Genomic DNA, 19761 nt, shown 5'->3' with positions numbered 1-19761 from the left:
GGATTAAAAAACTGTCATATATCTGTACAATGGAATACTATGCTGCTGTTAAAAAGAAGGAACTCTTACCATTTGCAACAGCATGGATGAACCTGGAGAGTATTATGCTAAGTGAAATAAGCCAGTCAGAGAAAGACAAGTATCACATGATATCATTCATTTGTGGAATATAATGAACAACATAAACTGATGAACAAAAATAGAGCCAGAGGAAAAAAATATTTTAGAATATAAGTAATCCTGTTATTTGCAGATTTCCTACAACTTTTGTGATATTATACTATGTTAGTACAGTTTTGGTAATATTATTATATTTAAAATCTTTTTTTCCCCTAAAATATTAATGTTTATTGCATGTGAAAAAAAAAAAAAAAGTCCTTCAGCTCATTTAGAAACCTAACCTCTGGTTGAAAATGTAGTGCTAAGGGTGAACCACGGGCTTATGGACCCTAAGGCTGAGATTAAGTAAGTACGTCAGCCCTGAGGGCTTCCACATTCACAAATACCAGGGGAACTACTAGTCCACGCTGCTTAATAATCTTAACTAACCTACTACTTCTCTACTTGTGGGTTTGCAGTGGTTCTCAACCTTCCTAATGCTTCGACCCTTTAATACAGTTCCTCATGTTGTGGTGACTCCCAACCATAAAATTATTTTTGTTGCTACTTCATAACTGTAATTTTGCTACTGTTATGAATCGTAATGTAAATATCTGATATGCAGGATGTATTTTCATTGTTCTCGACCCACAGGTTGAGAACGCTGGTTTAGTTGGTAGTGGAAGGAATTTGTGAGCCCTTCAGCGACACTGTAAAACTCGACCACGCTTCTAATTTGGAAGTTAATACTCAAAATAATAAGTTAGAAACATTGATCTCTACTTACATAGGTTATTCCCTATTGGTTTTGTCTAGAGCTATGGATTTAAATGTATAGCATCATGTTTTAAGTTAGGGAACCTGAATCTAACCTTCGACTGTAATGGGAAAAAAAGTGCTCCCTAAACCAAAGTGACAGCTACTGAATGGCTGAAACAGCTTGTGCTTGGAGGAAGAAAAATAATATGTATTCATCTCATGGGAATGGAATTAGTCATAAAATCCCCAGCTAGGACACACTCATCATGTGCTTTGCTGTCATTACCGAAGAACTAGCAAAAATCTCTACATGTCCCTTTGAATAGAAAACATACTCTTTGCTTCATTTCCTTTAGCTTATAAACACATTATTTACATCTTTCTTTTAAAAACTGTATCCCTCTTTTTTGATGACACAAGGAAAGCATGGGTACAAATGAACCTCTCTTAACCTTAGTATAATTTAAAATATCGTTGACCAGAAATGATGCTGGTGGAATGCCCAGTGATGTTTGTGGTATAGCCGTTACGAAATGAAGCTAATTTCCATGACCTCTTACCTGGTTCCCATTACTACACCATTAAATATCGCTGGGGATTTAGTGTGGAGACGGTCCAGCCACTCGGCACTCAGATGTGGCCACCGAGTGACTCATACAGAACATCTTTGTTTTCATTTAATTCCTATCAGTAGCTCATACTTCATTAGTCCCATGATGGACTAAGTCCTTGGTGGTGTGTCTAAGATCAAATCACAGCAAGGACGGAGCCGCTGGACTCCAGGCGGGCAGAGGGAGCGGCCAGTTCCAGAGCGCTTTCTGTCCAGAAAATGCCACAAACCCCTTTTGTGAGAACCGTCACTTTCCTGCTGAAATCAGTTTCAGGATTTCTACTGTACTCCCAGTTGTCAGCAACCAGCTAGCGCTTTTGTTGATAAATGAGATATTGGAGAAGTGTTCCTCCCACAAAGGCTCCACATTTTGTAACCTCATGCTCCCTGGAGAGCCCAGTTCTGTGCTTATGGAGCCACTGAACAGAGCAACCACCCACCTAAAAAGACTGGAGCAGATTTTACAAGCCTGCATTGGGTATCCATGTGGAATAACTATTCTGTTCCTGAAATTCTGAACTCCAAGCCCCAAATGAAGGCTTCTCTACCTTCTGGCACCTACCTGCTTACTTAAGCTCATCTTCCACACCTGTTCTTACTACACAGACCCGTTCACTCCAGCCAGCAGGTGCAGTCTCTCCCATGTCTTTATTCAAAATACTCTCTCTCTGCATAGTGCTCAACTTTTCTTACTTTCATTTCATGTCTAGTTAAGTCTCCATATAAGATTTTTCCTAATTGTTGCGGCCTCTCACTTCTCTTTTCTGATCTCTATTTGTATTTATAGGGGGATATAAATTATGGGAATATATTTTAAGAATTAAGAACATGATATAACTAGTCCGACAAAATATTGCTTCATATATATGCACTTGTCCCTTACCGCTTCGGATCCCCAGGAGATAGAAGGAGCTCAGTGTGCATCTGTGGCAATAACAACGAGGAATTTCGGGATGTGAGAACTCAGACTTGCATTTGCCCAGGAGGCTTAAATAGAGCAAGATGTTAATCTAAACTTCTACCTTAGAAAACCAGAAAAGATGAGCAAATTAAATCCAAATTAAACAGAAGAAAAGAAATAATAAAAACTAAAGAAGAAATCAATAAAATTTAAAACAGGAAATCAACAGAGAAAAATCACTAAAAGTTGGTTCTTGGAAAAGATCCATAAAACTTAGGAGCCTCTAGCCAGGTCAACTAAGAAATAAAGAGACAGAACAAAAATTACTAATATCAGAAATGAAAGGGGGGACATCACTACAGATCCCATGGAAATCAAAGGATAATAAAAGAATGTTATGAAAACTCTATGCCCACAATTCTGACAACCCAGATCAGTGGTCGGCAAACTGCAGCTCGCGAGCCACATGCGGCTCTTTGGCCCCTTGAGTGTGGCTCTTCCACAAAATACCACATGTGGGCGCGCACGTACAGTGCAATTGAAACTTCGTGGCCCATGCGCAGAAGTCGGTATTTTGTAGAAGAGCCACACTCAAGGGGCCAAAGAGCCGCATGTGGTTCGCGAGCTGCAGTTTGCCAACCACTGACCTAGATGAAATGGATTGATTCCTTTAAAGACACCTGCAAAAGAAGAAAGAGACTATCTTGAACAGGCCTATATCTATTAACAAAATTGAATCAATAATCAATAAACTTCAAAACAGAAAGCACTAGGCTCTGATGAGTGAATTCTGCCAAAACTGGTGAATTCTACCAAACATTTAAGAAATTATACCAATTCTCTACAATCTCCTTCAGAAGACAGAAGCTCATTCGATGAGGCCAGCCTTATGCTAATATTCAAACCTGATGGACACGACAGGAAACGACACAACAATGTCTCTCATGGAAATAGATGCAAACATCCCCAACCAAGTATTAGCAAATAAGACCAAGCAGCTGTTCACACCTCAGTGCTGCAAAGCACACCCATCAGTAAACAGGGACCTTCACTGACTGCATCAGACCATACACAGAACTTGGCTCCCTAATTTACTTCCTCTTGGTGGGGAGAAAAGGGACCTTATAAACCAGGGGTTCACAACGTAAGGATTTATATTTAATTGCACCCTAGTGCATTCCCTTAGAAGCAAATCAACCTCTAAGGTTAATGAAAGGTTACATAGTAAATTAAGTGTTGACCTTAAGTGATACCTGTCCTCCTGCTACTAATATACCAACGGCAGCACAACCAACATCTCAATTTCCATTCCATCCGCCTTCTGTTTGGTAGCTGGAAAGCTACAAACTATATTTCCCAAACTCCCTGGCAGCTAAGGGTCTTGCTACAAATCAGGCTCCACCAATAGCTGGCTTCGTGTGAAATTGAAAGAGAGAGGCAAGACAAGGCCATCTTCTTAGGCTGTGGCTGCTGGCCAGCGAGGCGGAGGCCTGTGCTTGCAGTGCCTGGACTCGGCCTTCCCTGACTCGTCTTCAGGTTTGTGGCTGTGAGAGGCAGGTGAGTCAGCACTTGTGGCTGCAGTGGCACCAAGACCACAGCCTGAACCTGGGTCAAAGGACAGTGATTGGCGTGAGATCAGGGTCCCTGTGGCACCCCTGCCCTTCTCTGGTCTCCCCTGTAGGAAACCCCTTTCTTATTGAAATCCCTCGAGGGTCTGTTTTCTATCCTGAGCTCTGCTGATTTAGTCCTTTATACAGGTTGTCTCATCCAGTGCTTAGTGTGAAATGCCTTCCCTTCCTCCCCAGACTGCACAACAATTGAGTAGCTTATGCCCTACACAATGGTACTTTCCTAAAATGTAAATTAGGCCTGCAACACAAGAGTCCTAGCCCTGGACTACAGTCAGTCGGGACTCTGGAGGAGTCCCTCCCTCCCTCTCCGCTTCTCCCCCTCTCCCTCCCTCTCTCTCTCTCTTTCTTTCTTTCTTTCTTTCTTTCTTTCTTTCTTTCTTTCTTTCTTTCTTTCTTTCTTTCTTTCGTCTTTTTCTAATCCTCACTGAGGATATTTTTTCCACTGATTTTTTAGAGAGAATGGAAGGGAGAGGGAGAGACAGAGAGAAACACCAATGGGAGAGAGACAAATTGATTGGTTGCCACCTGCATCCCCCAACCAGGGCCAGGGCCGGGGCTGGGGCTGGGGAAACCTGCAACCCAGGTACGTGCCCTTGACCAGAATTTAACCTGGGACTTTTCAGTCTGCAGCCGATGCTCTATCCACTGAGTCAAACCAGTCAGGGCTGAAATGTCGTTATTTCTATTCTGTAAGCGGGGAAAGTGAGTCTGAAGCTGAGGGTAGAGAGGGTGGGGTGAGCTCTGGGATCCACCTCATGCTCTAGGGTTTCGTTAAGGCTGAGGGAAGCCTGCAGGACACAGTAACATGCAAATGCAACTTTAAACTTTTGATTTACCTTTGAACTCAAGTTCAAATCAAGCAGAAGTTATGAAAAGCTCAGCTCATTTCTCTTTCTAGTCGCCACTTCCGTCAGCTCATGGACTTTGTACTGCTGGGAACAGGAGTGCTGCTCTTGCAACCTTTCAGCTGAGTCAGAATCAAAGAAGCCAGGTTTCCCCAGGGCGCCATGTCTCAGAAGTTCTCAGCTTCAAGGTTGAGTAAAAAGGTGCTTGATGTCTTCGAGCAACACATTGTTACAGCCTTCGAGAAAGAATAAGCTTTACCTCTGTTCTCAGCCAAAGGAAGTGCCCGCACCCCTGACAGTGATAACAGCCGCCAGTCAGCCGACGCCCAGGCCAGAAAGGGGACGCCCCAAGAACCCGGCACCGCAGGGCAGGAGGCTAGACTCCACACACCAGCCCAGCGCCAGGCCAGCCACTCTCCTCTGGGAAAAGAAGGGGGTTAAATAGGAATCTGAGTCCCTCAAAGCCTAGCAGCACGAAGCGCTAGTGCAGAGAAAGGGAAGCAGAGCAGGACCGCGCAATCGCTGCCGCCGCGCGGTGCACAGAACACACTAATCCTGTGTGGGTCACGGAGGGCACGGGAGAAAGGCTGGGGTGGCCCGTCTCAGGGCATCCAGCCTCGGCTCACGGTGGGGAAGCCTCAGCTGCGAGAAACACAGCGGATTTATAACCAGCCACACACCAAAACCCAGCGCATCGCACCGATGCCCTTTCAGCTTTACACGCAGACACGGTCTGGTTACTCCCTCCCAACGTGTCCCCTTCAGTCCACTCTCCACTTTGTACACAGCAACCAGGAGGCTCTCTCAGAAAGTACGTTCCTGACCATGTCAGTGCCCAGGGTAATAGCCCAGCCTCGGCCTCCCAGGGTCCCCCCACTGAGTTCCTGCGCCAGCGCTGTGGTCTGGGGCCTCTCCTCCTTCCCCAGCTGACACGGAACTAACTGCTTCAGGTCTCAGTTCCAATGTCATTCCCTCCAGAACACCTCCCTGACCCCTTCTGGGGTCTATTTAGTTTACAGCCCTTCCTAGTGCACCTCACCCTATCTCACTACACAGCCTGGCGGCGGCTGGAACTGGCCACTGTGATTACCTGGTGACTGTCTGCTTTCCTCTTTAAACCTAGGCTCTGGGTCGCCACTGTCCTCAGCGCCCACCCAGCGTCGCAGGCCATTTACGAACGACCGCTACGGAATCTGACACTCTTGGTGAAGAAAGCTGGACATTCTCCGCGGTGCCTGAGTATGTGTGTTCAACGAATGAATTTAAGGTTTGGTTTTGGCTACACAGTAAATCCTCACTTAACATGTCAATAGGTTCTGCTACTTGAAGCAAAAGGAAGCTAATTGTGCCACAGGCTAATGGATACAAACGAGTTAAGTTCCTAGGCATCCCGTCAATGTCATAAGGAAACGACAATGAATGAAATAATATTATTTGAGAACCTGGTGTACATAGAGTTTTTCTGACAGCTTTAATCTTTGAACTGACAGGTCTGTGTATTGAATTTCTTATGATGCGAAATAGGGATATGGAAATATTTTACTTCATTCTAATTAACAAACAGTATAGTCATTCACTTAAAAATGCAAGTATTCTGAACAATATTTGGGTAGTAGAATACTTTGAGATCTAATAAAAGCTTTGGATGTTTTTTCCCAAGGAAGTGAATGTATTCACAACAGTTTTCAAGAGTCTCGGGCAGTTAGTCCATGAATAAATTTCAAGCTCCTATATAGGGTATAAAACAGTCACTTCACATGATCCTGGGCTACTCTTCCAAGCTCACCTGCCATTCTCCAATATCAGTTTAAATTCTAATATATCAAATAGCATGTGGTTCCCCAGCACGCACACGGTTTCCTCGGCCTGGAATGCCATTCCCACCCTTACTTAGGCAGAGCCGGTACCTTCCAGGGGCCTCCCTGACTCCACTCTGCGCTGGGAAGTGGGGACCCAGTGGAGGCTCAACCTCCCAGCACTTTTGTCCTGATGTGAAAGATCTATTTAGTTTACAGCCCTTCCTAGAGAACATCACATCCTGTGAGTTCCCCCTGGTGTCTGGAACAGTGAATGGCACAAACAGGCCTTCGACACCTGTATGCGATCTTGAACTGAGAAGGACCAACGTTAAGGATGGTAGGAGAGCCAGAGCGAAGAGAATCCACAGATACTGTCCCCCAGGTGAGAAGGCAGGCTGCAATGCCAGCAAATAAGCAGAGGTCGGCAGTGGGTAACTGTCAGCAAAGGCTACTAACACAGGAGACACACAAAGTTATTTTATCCTAAAAATATTGAGCCCAAGATATCAGTGTCACTACGGGTGTCTATTGCAGAAAATTATCAGGGAACAACGGCCTCCTTGTCAGACTCCGAAAGCGCACACTGTGATGCCCTGGAGGGCCCCCAGCCGCCCCGGGCGCCCCTGCACGACGCTATACGTTCTTGTCCTACGACTAAGCAGCAGATCCGAGCTCTCGGCTGCTGACTGCACCTGAACAGAAAGTTAATGTGTACCAGGCAAAGCGAGAACTTTGCACAGAAACTTATGTTCAGTGATGTCCAAGCAAAGGCACTATTTTGCCACCTTAAACCTGCCGTGGTTACTCATTGACGGAGCGGATGACGCGGCTGGTGATCCTGCAGCGTGTGCCAAGGGGACCCGCAGTTCTCACCGAGGCTCACCCCTCACACAGCAGACCATACGCCTGGCGCGTGCGGCCTCTCAGTGGTGGGAGGGTCAGGGAGCTGGACCAGCCCCACGCTGGCTTTACTGACGCTGGAACTCTTCTCTCATGTCAGGTTCACTCCCTGTCCTGCGGGCAGTTAGAGCAGCACAGTGGGTGGGGGTGGGGGGAGGCAGGGAACAGATGCTTCCATGGAAGAACGGTACCCCCATCCCCCACTGAGAGATGACACGCCCTCTTCCATTCCAGCCCCCACTCCCACTCAAGCCACCTCAAGTCACCATGGGAACCGAGACAGCACGGATGGACGAGCGAACAACATGGAGTGACGGGCGGTGAAAGACTGAAACCACCGGACAAGACCGTGCTCACACAGAGACCGAAGCCGTCCTGTATGTCGATGGGAATTTAAGAACAGAACTTGACTTATGTAGGAAAAGGGTTTTAAAGCCCTTTGGCTGTGGGCACACAGTGCACGGGAGAAGTGGCCTGAGCTACGCGATGAGGTTTGGGAATGGTCAAGCCTCGGGGAGAGGGGCGTACCATGTGAGACACACAGTATCTAACAGTTCCGGAGAAAAGTACCGATGCTGCACGCAGCCTCAAAGAAAGGAACATCTGCGGCTTTTCAAAGAAATCAGCCATCATTTTCCAAGGCAGACCTCCCAGCCTACGTCCCCACCATGAGACAGAAATCTGCACGCCGCGTGGACTTGGGGTGCATGGATACGGAGGCAGTCGGTACAAAGTCAGCAAAACCAACGTGCTTATCAATAATCACGTGACCTCACCATTGCCCTGCTGACGGGGCAGAGCCTGCTAGTTGAGAGAGTTCTGAGGAATAAACAATTTTATATTTTTCATCTAAAACTGAGGGGGGCAAGTTCATGAATAAAAGTGGAAGCCAGTGAGGATAAAATATAAGTAAATATCCACACATCCTAACTATTTCTGAGGGAGGCCACCTATTCTGGCTCAACGTTCTTTAGCATTCCCCCCCCCCCCGCACCACCCCTGCCCCCCAAGCTGAATTGTCCTGCTCTCACTCCCACCCCTGCACCCCAAGCTGAATTGTCCTGCTCTCACTCAGCACTGCCCCAGGGCCCTGGAGAAGTAACCTCGCTAGAGTTCAGGTTATAACCCTGGGTGGAGGGGGTAGAGAGAGTGGATCGTGGATGGTCGGGCTCCTCTCTGCTGTGTGACCTGGGAGCGGGGAGGTAGGGAGAGGGGATTGTGGACGGTCTGGGCTCCTCTCTGCTGTGTGATTCTGGAAAAGTTACTTAACCCTCCATGCCTCAGTTACTGACCCAGAAATAGGGTAATGATATTTACTGCCCTGAAATCACATGTTAATGTATGTAACCCGTGTAGAACAATGCCTGGCACATGGTAAGTACCCCTAAAGTTAGCCAATATTGACTCCATACACATACAGAAAAATATAAAATTAATAAGCAGATGACATGAAGGAATTAATGCAAACCAATTTCATAGCATAGTTATCTTTTAAACTTAGCCACACACTGTATCAAGTTCCTAACTTGAAGTAAACATGTGTCCAATATAAGATTTAAAAATAGTGCCTACAGTACTTTGGATTTCACTTGTACTTGCATCAAGGAAAGAATGTGTGGCCTTTGCTGCCTACGACACTGGCAAGATGTAGGCGCTGCCTTTACGGCTAAAGGGATGTTCGGGTTAAAGAGGAACAGGAAACAGCCACTGTTAATCACAGTTATTCACAATTATCTCACAGAAAACTGCCTGCGCTCTGTGGCAGTGCTGGTATTTGACACCTGAGGCCTGAAGGCCTTTCAAGTTTCTCTAAAAGCTTCACCTCACCTGCAAACCTTCTCTATACATTTGTTCTGAAAACACCGAGCCTGGCAGACTACCTGTTCAGACTACCCCTGCTTTCTCCTGTTAAAACAGAAATGTCCATCACTGTCTAATGGGCAAAGAACAGTAGTGGGTTTAGCAACCTTTACTCTAGACCCAAAGGAGTAGCAGCAATGCTTTATGAGTGGGAAGGAGGATGGATTTGATCAGGCCATTGAAATTGACTTCTGCCCCCTCTGGAAGGACTTTTAGTTGCTAAGAGTTACTTATCAATGCAGCTCATGCTTAGTCATGGGCTGGAAAGTGAGGCTGTGTGCAACCAAAGGCAAGAGTGCAGGTCGAAGTGCAGAGTGCAAAGGCCAACGCCTCCCTTTTCCAGTGCCAGGGAGAGGAAGGGACCGCCGCCCGGGAGGTGGTGGCTGGAGCTTTATCGGATGTGCCAGGTGAAGAGTCACAGCGCCTGGAAGTTCTTTCAGAAACTCCTCAATGATGGGAAATAAGAGCTCTCATGAGCACGCTTATTTATTTGTTTTAAATAATATTTAACTCAGGGGTTACTATTTTAGTTACACATTTCTGTCGATTGCTAGAAAGTCACACTTGGTTATAATATAAGCTTATGAAATGTAGATTATATAGTTCTGGGATGAGTCAGTGTTAACTTCTTTCTAGTTTGTGCCTTTGGTTTCCTTCATGATTCTTAATCATCTTCATTCAATTATTCAATATTTATTTAAGTCCTTGACAAATACTGAAACTCTGAAGTTAACACGTCTGCGCTGGCCACGGCTCCTCCCTGTCCCCACGGCCTCCTGGGGAGGCTGCTGCGGCCTCTCCTGCCGCCTCTCCCCTGATTTATCGCTCCCCTCCCTGGCTGAGGTCAATGGTCCTTCCTCAGCGCGCCCACCTGAAGACCCTTGCCCGCGTCATCCAGCTCAGAAACAACAGCATCACGATGCACCTCATCTCCCAAATCCCCCGCATCCTAAGCATCACTCGTAAGGTCCATCCTGTATCAGCCCCCTCTCCAAGGCTGTTTCAGACCCTCCCCACTGTCGTTATTCACAGCTCCTGGTGTCTGACGTTTGAAATGGGGACTAGCGATGTGGCGCTCACACCTTATACTACACACTCTCCCCGGAGTCTGGGAGCTCCTGTAATCTCTACACCAGCGTCTGTGCAGCAGAGTGGGCAGTCACATACAGTGTCAGTCACAGTGCAGGCAGTCCCAGTGTGGGCAGTCACATACAGTGTCAGTCACAGTGTCAGTCACAGTGTGGGCAGTCACAGTGTCAGTCACAGTGTGGGCAGTCACAGTGTCAGTCACAGTGTGGGCAGTCACAGTGTCAGTCACAGTGTGGGCAGTCACAGTGTCAGTCACAGTGTGGGCAGTCACAGTGTCAGTCACAGTGTGGGCAGTCACAGTGTCAGTCACAGTGTGGGCAGTCACAGTGTCAGTCACAGTGTGGGCAGTCACAGTGTCAGTCACAGTGTGGGCAGTCACAGTGTCAGTCACAGTGTGGGCAGTCACAGTGTCAGTCACAGTGTGGGCAGTCACAGTGTCAGTCACAGTGTGGGCAGTCACAGTGTCAGTCACAGTGTGGGCAGTCACAGTGTCAGTCACAGTGTGGGCAGTCACAGTGTCAGTCACAGTGTGGGCAGTCACAGTGTCAGTCACAGTGTGGGCAGTCACAGTGTCAGTCACAGTGTGGGCAGTCACAGTGTCAGTCACAGTGTGGGCAGTCACAGTGTCAGTCACAGTGTGGGCAGTCACAGTGTCAGTCACAGTGTGGGCAGTCACAGTGTCAGTCACAGTGTGGGCAGTCACAGTGTCAGTCACAGTGTGGGCAGTCACAGTGTCAGTCACAGTGTGGGCAGTCACAGTGTCAGTCACAGTGTGGGCAGTCACAGTGTCAGTCACAGTGTGGGCAGTCACAGTGTCAGTCACAGTGTGGGCAGTCACAGTGTCAGTCACAGTGTGGGCAGTCACAGTGTCAGTCACAGTGTGGGCAGTCACAGTGTCAGTCACAGTGTGGGCAGTCACAGTGTCAGTCACAGTGTGGGCAGTCACAGTGTCAGTCACAGTGTGGGCAGTCACAGTGTCAGTCACAGTGTGGGCAGTCACAGTGTCAGTCACAGTGTGGGCAGTCACAGTGTCAGTCACAGTGTGGGCAGTCACAGTGTCAGTCACAGTGTGGGCAGTCACAGTGTCAGTCACAGTGTGGGCAGTCACAGTGTCAGTCACAGTGTGGGCAGTCACAGTGTCAGTCACAGTGTGGGCAGTCACAGTGTCAGTCACAGTGTGGGCAGTCACAGTGTCAGTCACAGTGTGGGCAGTCACAGTGTCAGTCACAGTGTGGGCAGTCACAGTGTCAGTCACAGTGTGGGCAGTCACAGTGTCAGTCACAGTGTGGGCAGTCACAGTGTCAGTCACAGCTACAGAATCCTCCCTGGGTAACAGAATCCTCCCAGAGTGACAGAATCCTCCCGGGGTGACCGGGATCCTCCCCAGGGTGACCGGGATCCTCCCCGGATGTCTTATTGTGTGGGTACAAGGCCTGTGCTGACTCTTCCAGCCTATCTCCTGCCATTTTCTATCTCAAGGTCAAGCCCAGGGCTTACTGAGCTATTTTTAGATCTCTAAGAGAACGCTGCTCTTGTCTTTGTACAAGTTGTTCCTCTTTGACGAGGTACTAGTAAAAATCACAACTCTTCCCTCGAGATAGAAACTAGAACTGAGATAGGTTACAAGTGTGGGTGTGTGTGGAGGCCAGGAGATCCAGGCCGCCAATCTCTTAGTCACTGCACCTGTTCGCTTCTGGTTAATGCAGTACACTGGCACCAGAACCCATGCAGAAACACTTATGCAGCCAAATTCAGATTTGTTTTGATCACCTATATACACAATGAAATATTTTATGTATTTCTTAACATTTTATATTATAACCACAAACATGATATAACCAAGTGACAGAATATTTGAAAAAGATAAACAGATCCATACTTTGGTCATTCCAACAGAGCCATACTTTCGTCTTTCCAAAAAACAATGACTATGGTGACCACTCCTGGAAGATAAGCTCCGGGAGGGCAGGGCTACGCGTATCCTGTCTACTGCTTTGTTTTTAATTTTTAAAGAATGTAAATACCTGGCCCGGCTGGTATAGCTCAGCAGTTGAGCATAGAGCCAGGAACCAAGAGGCCACCGGTTTAATTCCTGGTCAGGGCACATGCCCAGGTTGCAGGCTCCATCCCCTGTTGGGGGCGTGCACGAGGCAACCAATCGATGTGTTTCTCTCACATTGATTTTCTCTCTGTCTTTCCCTCTCTCTTCCACTCTCTCTAAAAATCAATGGAAAAATATCCTTGGGTTAGAATAAAAAAAAATACACATTAAAGTATTCAGAGATTATGGGGCATTATGTTGGCAACTTCACCCCAACGCTTATTAAAAAAAAAAGGTTTTGTATAGTACTTGCATAGTACTTGCAACTCTTCTGGAAGTTTGAAATTATTCCAAAAGGAAAAAAGTGGGACTCTCTAAGGGTGAGTCTGAGCATCAGATTTTAAAAGTGGCCGAGGTGAGTCTAACATGAACCAAGGCCACTGCTACAGGTAGGTCTCTGTTACCATCATTAAAGAAAAAAGGTTACATACTTCAGCCCAAGTACACGAACCAAAATTTATTTAACCAAACCCTCCCCACTTTCCCTTCAAAAATGATTTACTGGAGAGTTTTCATATGCCAAGCAAGACAGATCCCTCCCTATGGGTGCTCAGTCTTGTGGGAAATATACATGAGGAGACAGACACTGTAACGATACAATTGCTGGCATTTGTCCAGCAATGGCTCTGTCTGGGCACCATGCTATCTGACGGCAGGCACTGCTCAGATCTTCATTTACAGGATCGGGAGCCAGGTGCAGTGAGATGAGTAAGTGCCGGGGTAGAGCTATGCCGACTGTTGGCTACGCTGCTGGGTTGGAGGGAGCGAGGAGCTATGAGCACACAGGGACCGTTCTCAGCTAGACCCGCAGCCACGCACCCTGTTCCGCTGTAATCACCACAACTCCTCCTCAATGACACCGTGCAGCGGCTGTCCCCTCGCAGCCCCGCCGCCCTCCTCCTCGGGTTAATTCTGAGGAGTGGAATTCTGGGACAAGTTGTAGGGAACAACCTGTGGCTTTCAATACCTGTGGCCATGTCACTGGCACCAGCCCCTGAGGAATCCATTTTCCTGGAGCCTCACCGGAAGTGGGCGTTGAGACTTCAAAGTGTTGCCATTGGTAGAAAACTAGTATTTCTTTTATTACTAGTTAAACTAGATCTTTCCCATTCACGCTCTCTTTAAAGCAGAAACTTAAGGTCTTCATAGTCACTACCGACAGAGAGTCAGGGGACACCCAGTGAAATAACACCCTGGCCTGTGTCCTACTGCAGCCGCTGTCCTTCCTCCCTGTAACCACCAAAGCTGTTGTGTCGCAATGAGCGGCATCCAGAGAAATCCATCTCCAGGTTCCTGCTGAGACCCCCCCCACCTCTGACACTTACTGTGAGCTCAGTGTGAACAGGGGAAGGGTCGAGTTGCTTTGAAATCCTAGCACAATGTCAGCAAGGCAAACACTCTGTGTGGTTTGTTATAAGGACAAAATATACATTGAAATCATACTTCCTGGACATTCGGCACAAGCGTGGCTCAGGAAACATCACGAGGGAAAGACTGAGGGGTAAACTGCCCCCTTCTTGCCACAGCAACGGGGAGCCCATAGTCCCCGTGCCCCCGACAGCTCCAGTGTATGCCTTTGAGACGGGAACTGCCTTTCAAAAAGGTCCTGGGCTGGGCAGTAAAGGTCGTGGTCACCTACAACTAAAGAATGCTCCCTAAGGAACAGCACGTGTGAGTACAAATGTTCCCGGTCAGAGGCGTGTCTGTGTCACGCTGACCCGCACTTTGAAGGCCTATGAGCAGATAACTCTCTGGCCTCCATGTGTTATGCCAATGCTTGGCCATTTAAAGCCCAGTCATCTGCAAGGAGCTAATCCCTGACTCAGAGAGCAGTCCTCGGTGTATCAGCGTTCTTTGTTCCATTCTATTGATAAGGGAAGTGAGACCTGGAAAGAAAAAGTGACTCAGCGGAGGTCACATCAGCTATAAATCACCAGCCACAGGACAGGAGGCTGTTAGGGCACAACTTCCACTTGCTGTGTTGTTTTTGATATTTGCAATTAAATCTGCTGTGCAGTCAGGTTAGAACGATTTTAATCATTTCATAAATGGCTTTGTAAACTGCAGGCGGTAATAGTCTAAATTGCATGAGCAGTCACAGGCATACTTGGATAGCATTTGTTAATGGGCATAAATTTCATGATTAATAACGTTTCAGTTTCGCTGAACAACACTCTGTAGTCAAACCTAGACTGTAGGTCCTGAGCTATCAGAAGGTGAAGGGAATAGTCATAAAATAGGTGGGAATTTAAAACCAACACTTAATCCCTTGGGTAATTAAAAGGTGACGTTTGTACCATTTTTACATTTTGGGAGTATGTCAGCATTTCATACCAGGGTTAGATAAGATTTTAGTTTAGATAAGATTTTAGCCAATTTATACCCTGGATTACAGGAGAAAATCTTACTGGAGCTAATGAAGTCATTCTCTACAGCAACAAGAACAAAAGCTGGCGGGAAGAAAGGTGACAGGCTGTGCCCCAGGCCCACACTAAGAGAAGGCTCTGCTGGCATAAGGGAGGGCAGGAGGGACAGTCACCTGTGCAGGTGGAGAGGTTGGCCACTACAGACACGTCACTCCCACACTAATCACAAACACAGCGGACGTCAGCCCTGGTCCCCTTGGCATCCTGTGGGGTGGGGTAAAGAACTCGACAGACTCGTGTGAAGTTCATGTGGAGGAATAAGCTTAAGAGAATAACCAAGAAAACTTTCTTAAAGGATAAATAAACTGCAGTAGTAAAGTATGTAGTATTTTTCTGGCACCGACCAGTGGAATAAATTGGAAAGTTCAGAAACAGGCACAGGTGTGCATGGGCATCAATCAACGAGAAACGGCAATGAAAGGAAGCGCTGATGAGCAACGTCATAACACTGACTGGATCTCTCCCTCACACCACGTGTCCACACAGGTGCCAGGTGCACTGAGCATTGCAATGCAAGAAAATTAAACAAAATGGGGAAGGCTTCTCTACAGATGATTTCAAAGGTAGAAATAAAATAAAAGACTGATAGATTTGACATAAAACAAAAAATACTAAAGTAAGATGTCTTTTTTTTTTTTTTCAATATATTTTATTGATTTTTTACAGAGAGGAAGGGAGAGAGATAGAGAGTTAGAAACATCGATGAGAGAGAAACATCGATCAGCTGCCTCCTGCACATCTCCCACTGGGGATGTGCCCGCAACCCAGGTACATGCCCTTGACCGGAATCGAACCTGGGACCCTTCAGTCCGCAGGCCGACGCTCTATCCACTGAGCCAAACCGGTTTCAGCAAGATGTCTTATGGATATCATTTTTCTGTCCTTTATACTACAACTAGAGGCCCAGTGCACGAATTCGTGCACCGGTGGGGTCCCTCAGCCTGGCCTGCATCCTCTCGTAATCCGGAACCCTTTGGGGGATGCTGGACTGCCAGTTTCGGCCCAATCCCTGCAGGCGGGGATGTAGTAGTGCGTGAAGCAGCAGGCGGCCGGGGAGGAGCCCTGAGCCCGGGCTGGGCACCATGCTGCTCCTGCTCATCCCGGACCTGCTGCGCCTGCTGCTGCCGCCACTAGCTCGGTAGTGCTACCGCGGAGGTGGGAGAGGCTCACACTGCTGTAGCTGCGCTTGCCAGCCATGAGCCTGGCGTCTGGTGCCCATCCGTCAGCTGAGTGGCGCTCCCACTGTGGGAGTGCACTGACTACCAGGGGGAAGCTCCTGCATTGTGTGTATGCCCCCTGGTGGTCAGTGTGCATCATAGCGACCGGTCGACTGGTCATTCAGGCGTCCCGTCCAGCCAGTTGTCCGGTCGCTTAGGCATTCATTCATTCATTCATTCATTTATTTATATTCCTTACTTTAGCATTTGTCTTTTCATTGCATTAGTTCCTTTTGACACATAAAAATTTTTAAACTATAAAAAAGAATATCAATCCTTTCCTTAAAGTTTCTTTGCTTTGGCCAACAAATGACTTTCTTAACCCCAAACCAGACCAATTTTTCTTTATATTTTCTTAAAATTCTTTGTTTCTTATTTTATGTTAATTAACACGTTAAGCGCCCAGTCACCAGTGACTGACACTATACTTTCTGTCCGGAAGACAAAACAGGCTGGGCGCTTAATGTGTTAAACAGATGAGAGGTCAGAACATGGCTCTGTTCTATATGCACTGTTTGATTTGAGGATGTTACTTAACCCCTCTGAGTCTCAATTTCATTTCCCTGATAAAACAGATATAATACCAACTTATTAGAGTTGCTGTGGGATTCCTAGAAGTAATTTACACGGAGCACTTACGATGGCAGAACCTGATAGAGTCAACGAACGGTGGCTATTTCTTTCAATGCTCTCACATTACATATTAGACTTCTGGATTTCACTGATAGATTTCCATGACTAGCCACTTATGGTGATATTTTCACCTGACTTTAAAACAGGTTTCATACTATTTAATTAATGCTGTAGTTTTTCACTTTTTAAATTACTTTTAAGCCATAACATATGCCAATCAGAAAAATAACAGATCTTTGAAGGCTATCCAGTTATAAACCGCATCCTACTGCTCGGTCTTTTAAAGCTGCAGTCTGAGGTTATCAGGTGACCAGTAACAGTATCACCCAAGAATATTAAGAGGTTCTCACACACCAGGACTGCTGAGCTTATTCGTGAACCTGAGCTATAAGCGGATGTTTCCGACTCACCTCCAGCAGCCCGTCCTCCGGCAGGTCGGTGCAGTGCACGGCGTTCTGGATCTTGGATTTGCCGAAGACCGCCCGGAGGGTGCCGGGGCGCAGATGTCGGGCAATTTCCTGTTGACACACGTACGCAGATGGGCCAAGTCAGCCAAGTGGTGTTGGTGAGAAAAATGCCAGCAATATAAAACGTTGGAATTATTTGTTTATGGAATACACGAATACATTGAGGGGACTAATTTTTCTCGGAAATAGCATGAATGTATGAAAACTTTTCCTGCTGAAGGACCTTCAACTAATTTATTCTTTTCCTCCTCTCCTGCTCTCTCTCCTTCTCCCTCTCCCTCTCTCCTACGCACACACACTTTCACACATACACACAGGTTGCACAGATATACATTCTGCTACAGCATTCTTGGACAGGGTGTAGTGCAAACGTCCAGTTTTTCTGGAATCCTAGGGCACACGGGTGTTCAATTTTACTAAGCACTGCTGACCATTTCCTTTTTAAAAAAATGTATTTTTATTGATTTCAAAGAAGGGAGAGGGAGAGAGAGATAGAAACACCAATGATGAGAGGGAATCATTGATTGGCTGCCGCCTGCATGCCACCTATAGGGGTTCGAGCCCACAACCCGGGCATGTGCCCTTGACAGGAATCGAACTCGGAACCCTTCAGTTCACAGGTTGATGCTCTATTTGCTGAGCCAAACCGGCTAGGGCCCAACCATTTTCTTAAGTGGTTATAAAAATTTTCCCTCACCCACCCGAGCACAAGAATTCCCACCACCCACATAAAAGCCAACCTCTGATGCTGGGTGAGTTTAGCGTTGCCATTCCGGTGAGTATGAATAGCATCATGGCCTTGGTCCATCTTTCCCTGGTTACTAAAGAAGCTGACTGTCTTTCATATACATCCTCTTCTGTAAAGTGCCCATTCTTGTCTTTCTTCATTCCTCTATTAGGTTATTTTTTTCTTTTGAATGTTATTCTTACTATATTCTAACTTCTATTTTTTATCAGTTATATATGATGCGAATATCTTTTCCTAGTATGTAGCTTGCCTTTGAGTTTCTTTAGTATGTTTTCTGATGAACAGAAATAATTTTAATGAAATTAAATCATGCCGAGACTGCTGAGCAGCAGTGAGGCCTCTTGAGGTCAGTGGTCATGGAGGTGAGGGGTCACTCAGGTTGTCTGGGTTCCCAAGCCACGTTTCCTGGTACAATGTATTGTGTTTAGATGACTGGTAATGATGAAGCATAAAGATATAGAATAGCAAGTGTTTACTTCACAGCTGCTGTTAAAATTCAGGCTTTCATTTTGGATAATTTTTTTAGGGAAATGCATTGATACTTTGATTTTATAGTAATACTTTGTGATTACTGTAAAATATTAGCTATGCCTAGGAAAGTAAAAAATACTGCAATACTAAAAGTGAAAGCTCACTGGATCCCCACAGACCATGTCCCCTCCATCTCCTGGACTCCTGCTCCTCCCTCTCCTTGGACTCTGTAGTGAAAACCATCCTCAGGCCCAGGCACCAACCACCCTTGATAAAGCCAAAACAAGTGTCAGACACATAAAAGCAACACAAAGTACCAGCATGTGATTTTCATTGAATACCACAAATAACTGTTTAGAACTGAGCGCAGCATGCGTGAGGGGTTTAAACAATCTTCCAAGCTCTACCAAATTACCCCCATATTCACTCCCCCACACACCTGCCTGCTCAGCTCCAACCCGTCGAATGCTTGGTCAGTGCCCAGCTCATCACAAGCACTAAACATTCAGCTCAGGTAGTCCTGCAGCGGGAGGAAGCGTTCTGCTTGAAGAATGACCTCTACATCTGAGAGGTGGAAAAATGCACTAAGTAGAATGGTGATTAGCAAAATGCTGAAAACAAGGAAGAGCAAGTGTATGTAATTATTCTATTGCTGTATGCATCAAAAAGAACATTATTGATTATTGAATAACTAGAGGCTCAGTGCAAGAAATTCGTGCACGGGGAGGGTGTGTGTGTCCCTCAGCCCAGCCTGCACCCTCTCTAATCGGGGACCCCTCGAGGGATGTCTGACTGCCTGAATAGGCCTGGTCCCGGTGGGCAGTCAGACATCCCTCTCACAATCCAGGACTGCTGGCTCCCAACCGCTCACCTGCCTGCCTTCCTGATCACCCCCTAACCACTCCCCTGCCAGTCTGGTCGCCCCCAACTGCCCTCCCCTGCTGGCCATCTTGTGGTGGCCATCTTGGACCACATGGCGGTGGCCATTTTGTGTGTTGGAGTGATGGTCAATTTGCATATTACCTCTTTATTATATAGGATATAGGATGGGTCTATTCAACTGATAAAATATATTATAAAGCTATTCTGTTTCAGTTCTCCACAATATGGGAGAGATATGCAAGAATAAAATGACCTTTCACTTAAGAAATGAATTAAATTGAGCCCTAGCTAGTGTGGCTCAGTGGGTTAGAGCATCGCCCGAG

At 46.6% G+C, this 19761-nt stretch overlaps 1 protein-coding gene across 1 annotated transcript in view; it reads right to left on the bottom strand.

Annotated features, from left to right (window-relative positions):
• The window catches only part of NME7 (NME/NM23 family member 7), a 111637-nt gene that overhangs the window by 23275 nt on the left and 68601 nt on the right, over window positions 1-19761 (bottom strand). Inside the window, exon 11 of the mRNA XM_005861226.2 lies at window positions 17281-17388. Within this exon, the coding sequence (XP_005861288.1) occupies window positions 17281-17388 (108 nt within the window). The remainder of the gene's footprint in view (window positions 1-17280; window positions 17389-19761) is intronic.

The sequence above is a fragment of the Myotis brandtii genome, unplaced genomic scaffold (genome assembly GCF_000412655.1).
Source record: "Myotis brandtii unplaced genomic scaffold, ASM41265v1 scaffold1460, whole genome shotgun sequence".
Classification (NCBI taxonomy): domain Eukaryota; kingdom Metazoa; phylum Chordata; class Mammalia; order Chiroptera; family Vespertilionidae; genus Myotis; species Myotis brandtii.
This window is presented reverse-complemented; position numbering and strand designations above follow the sequence as displayed.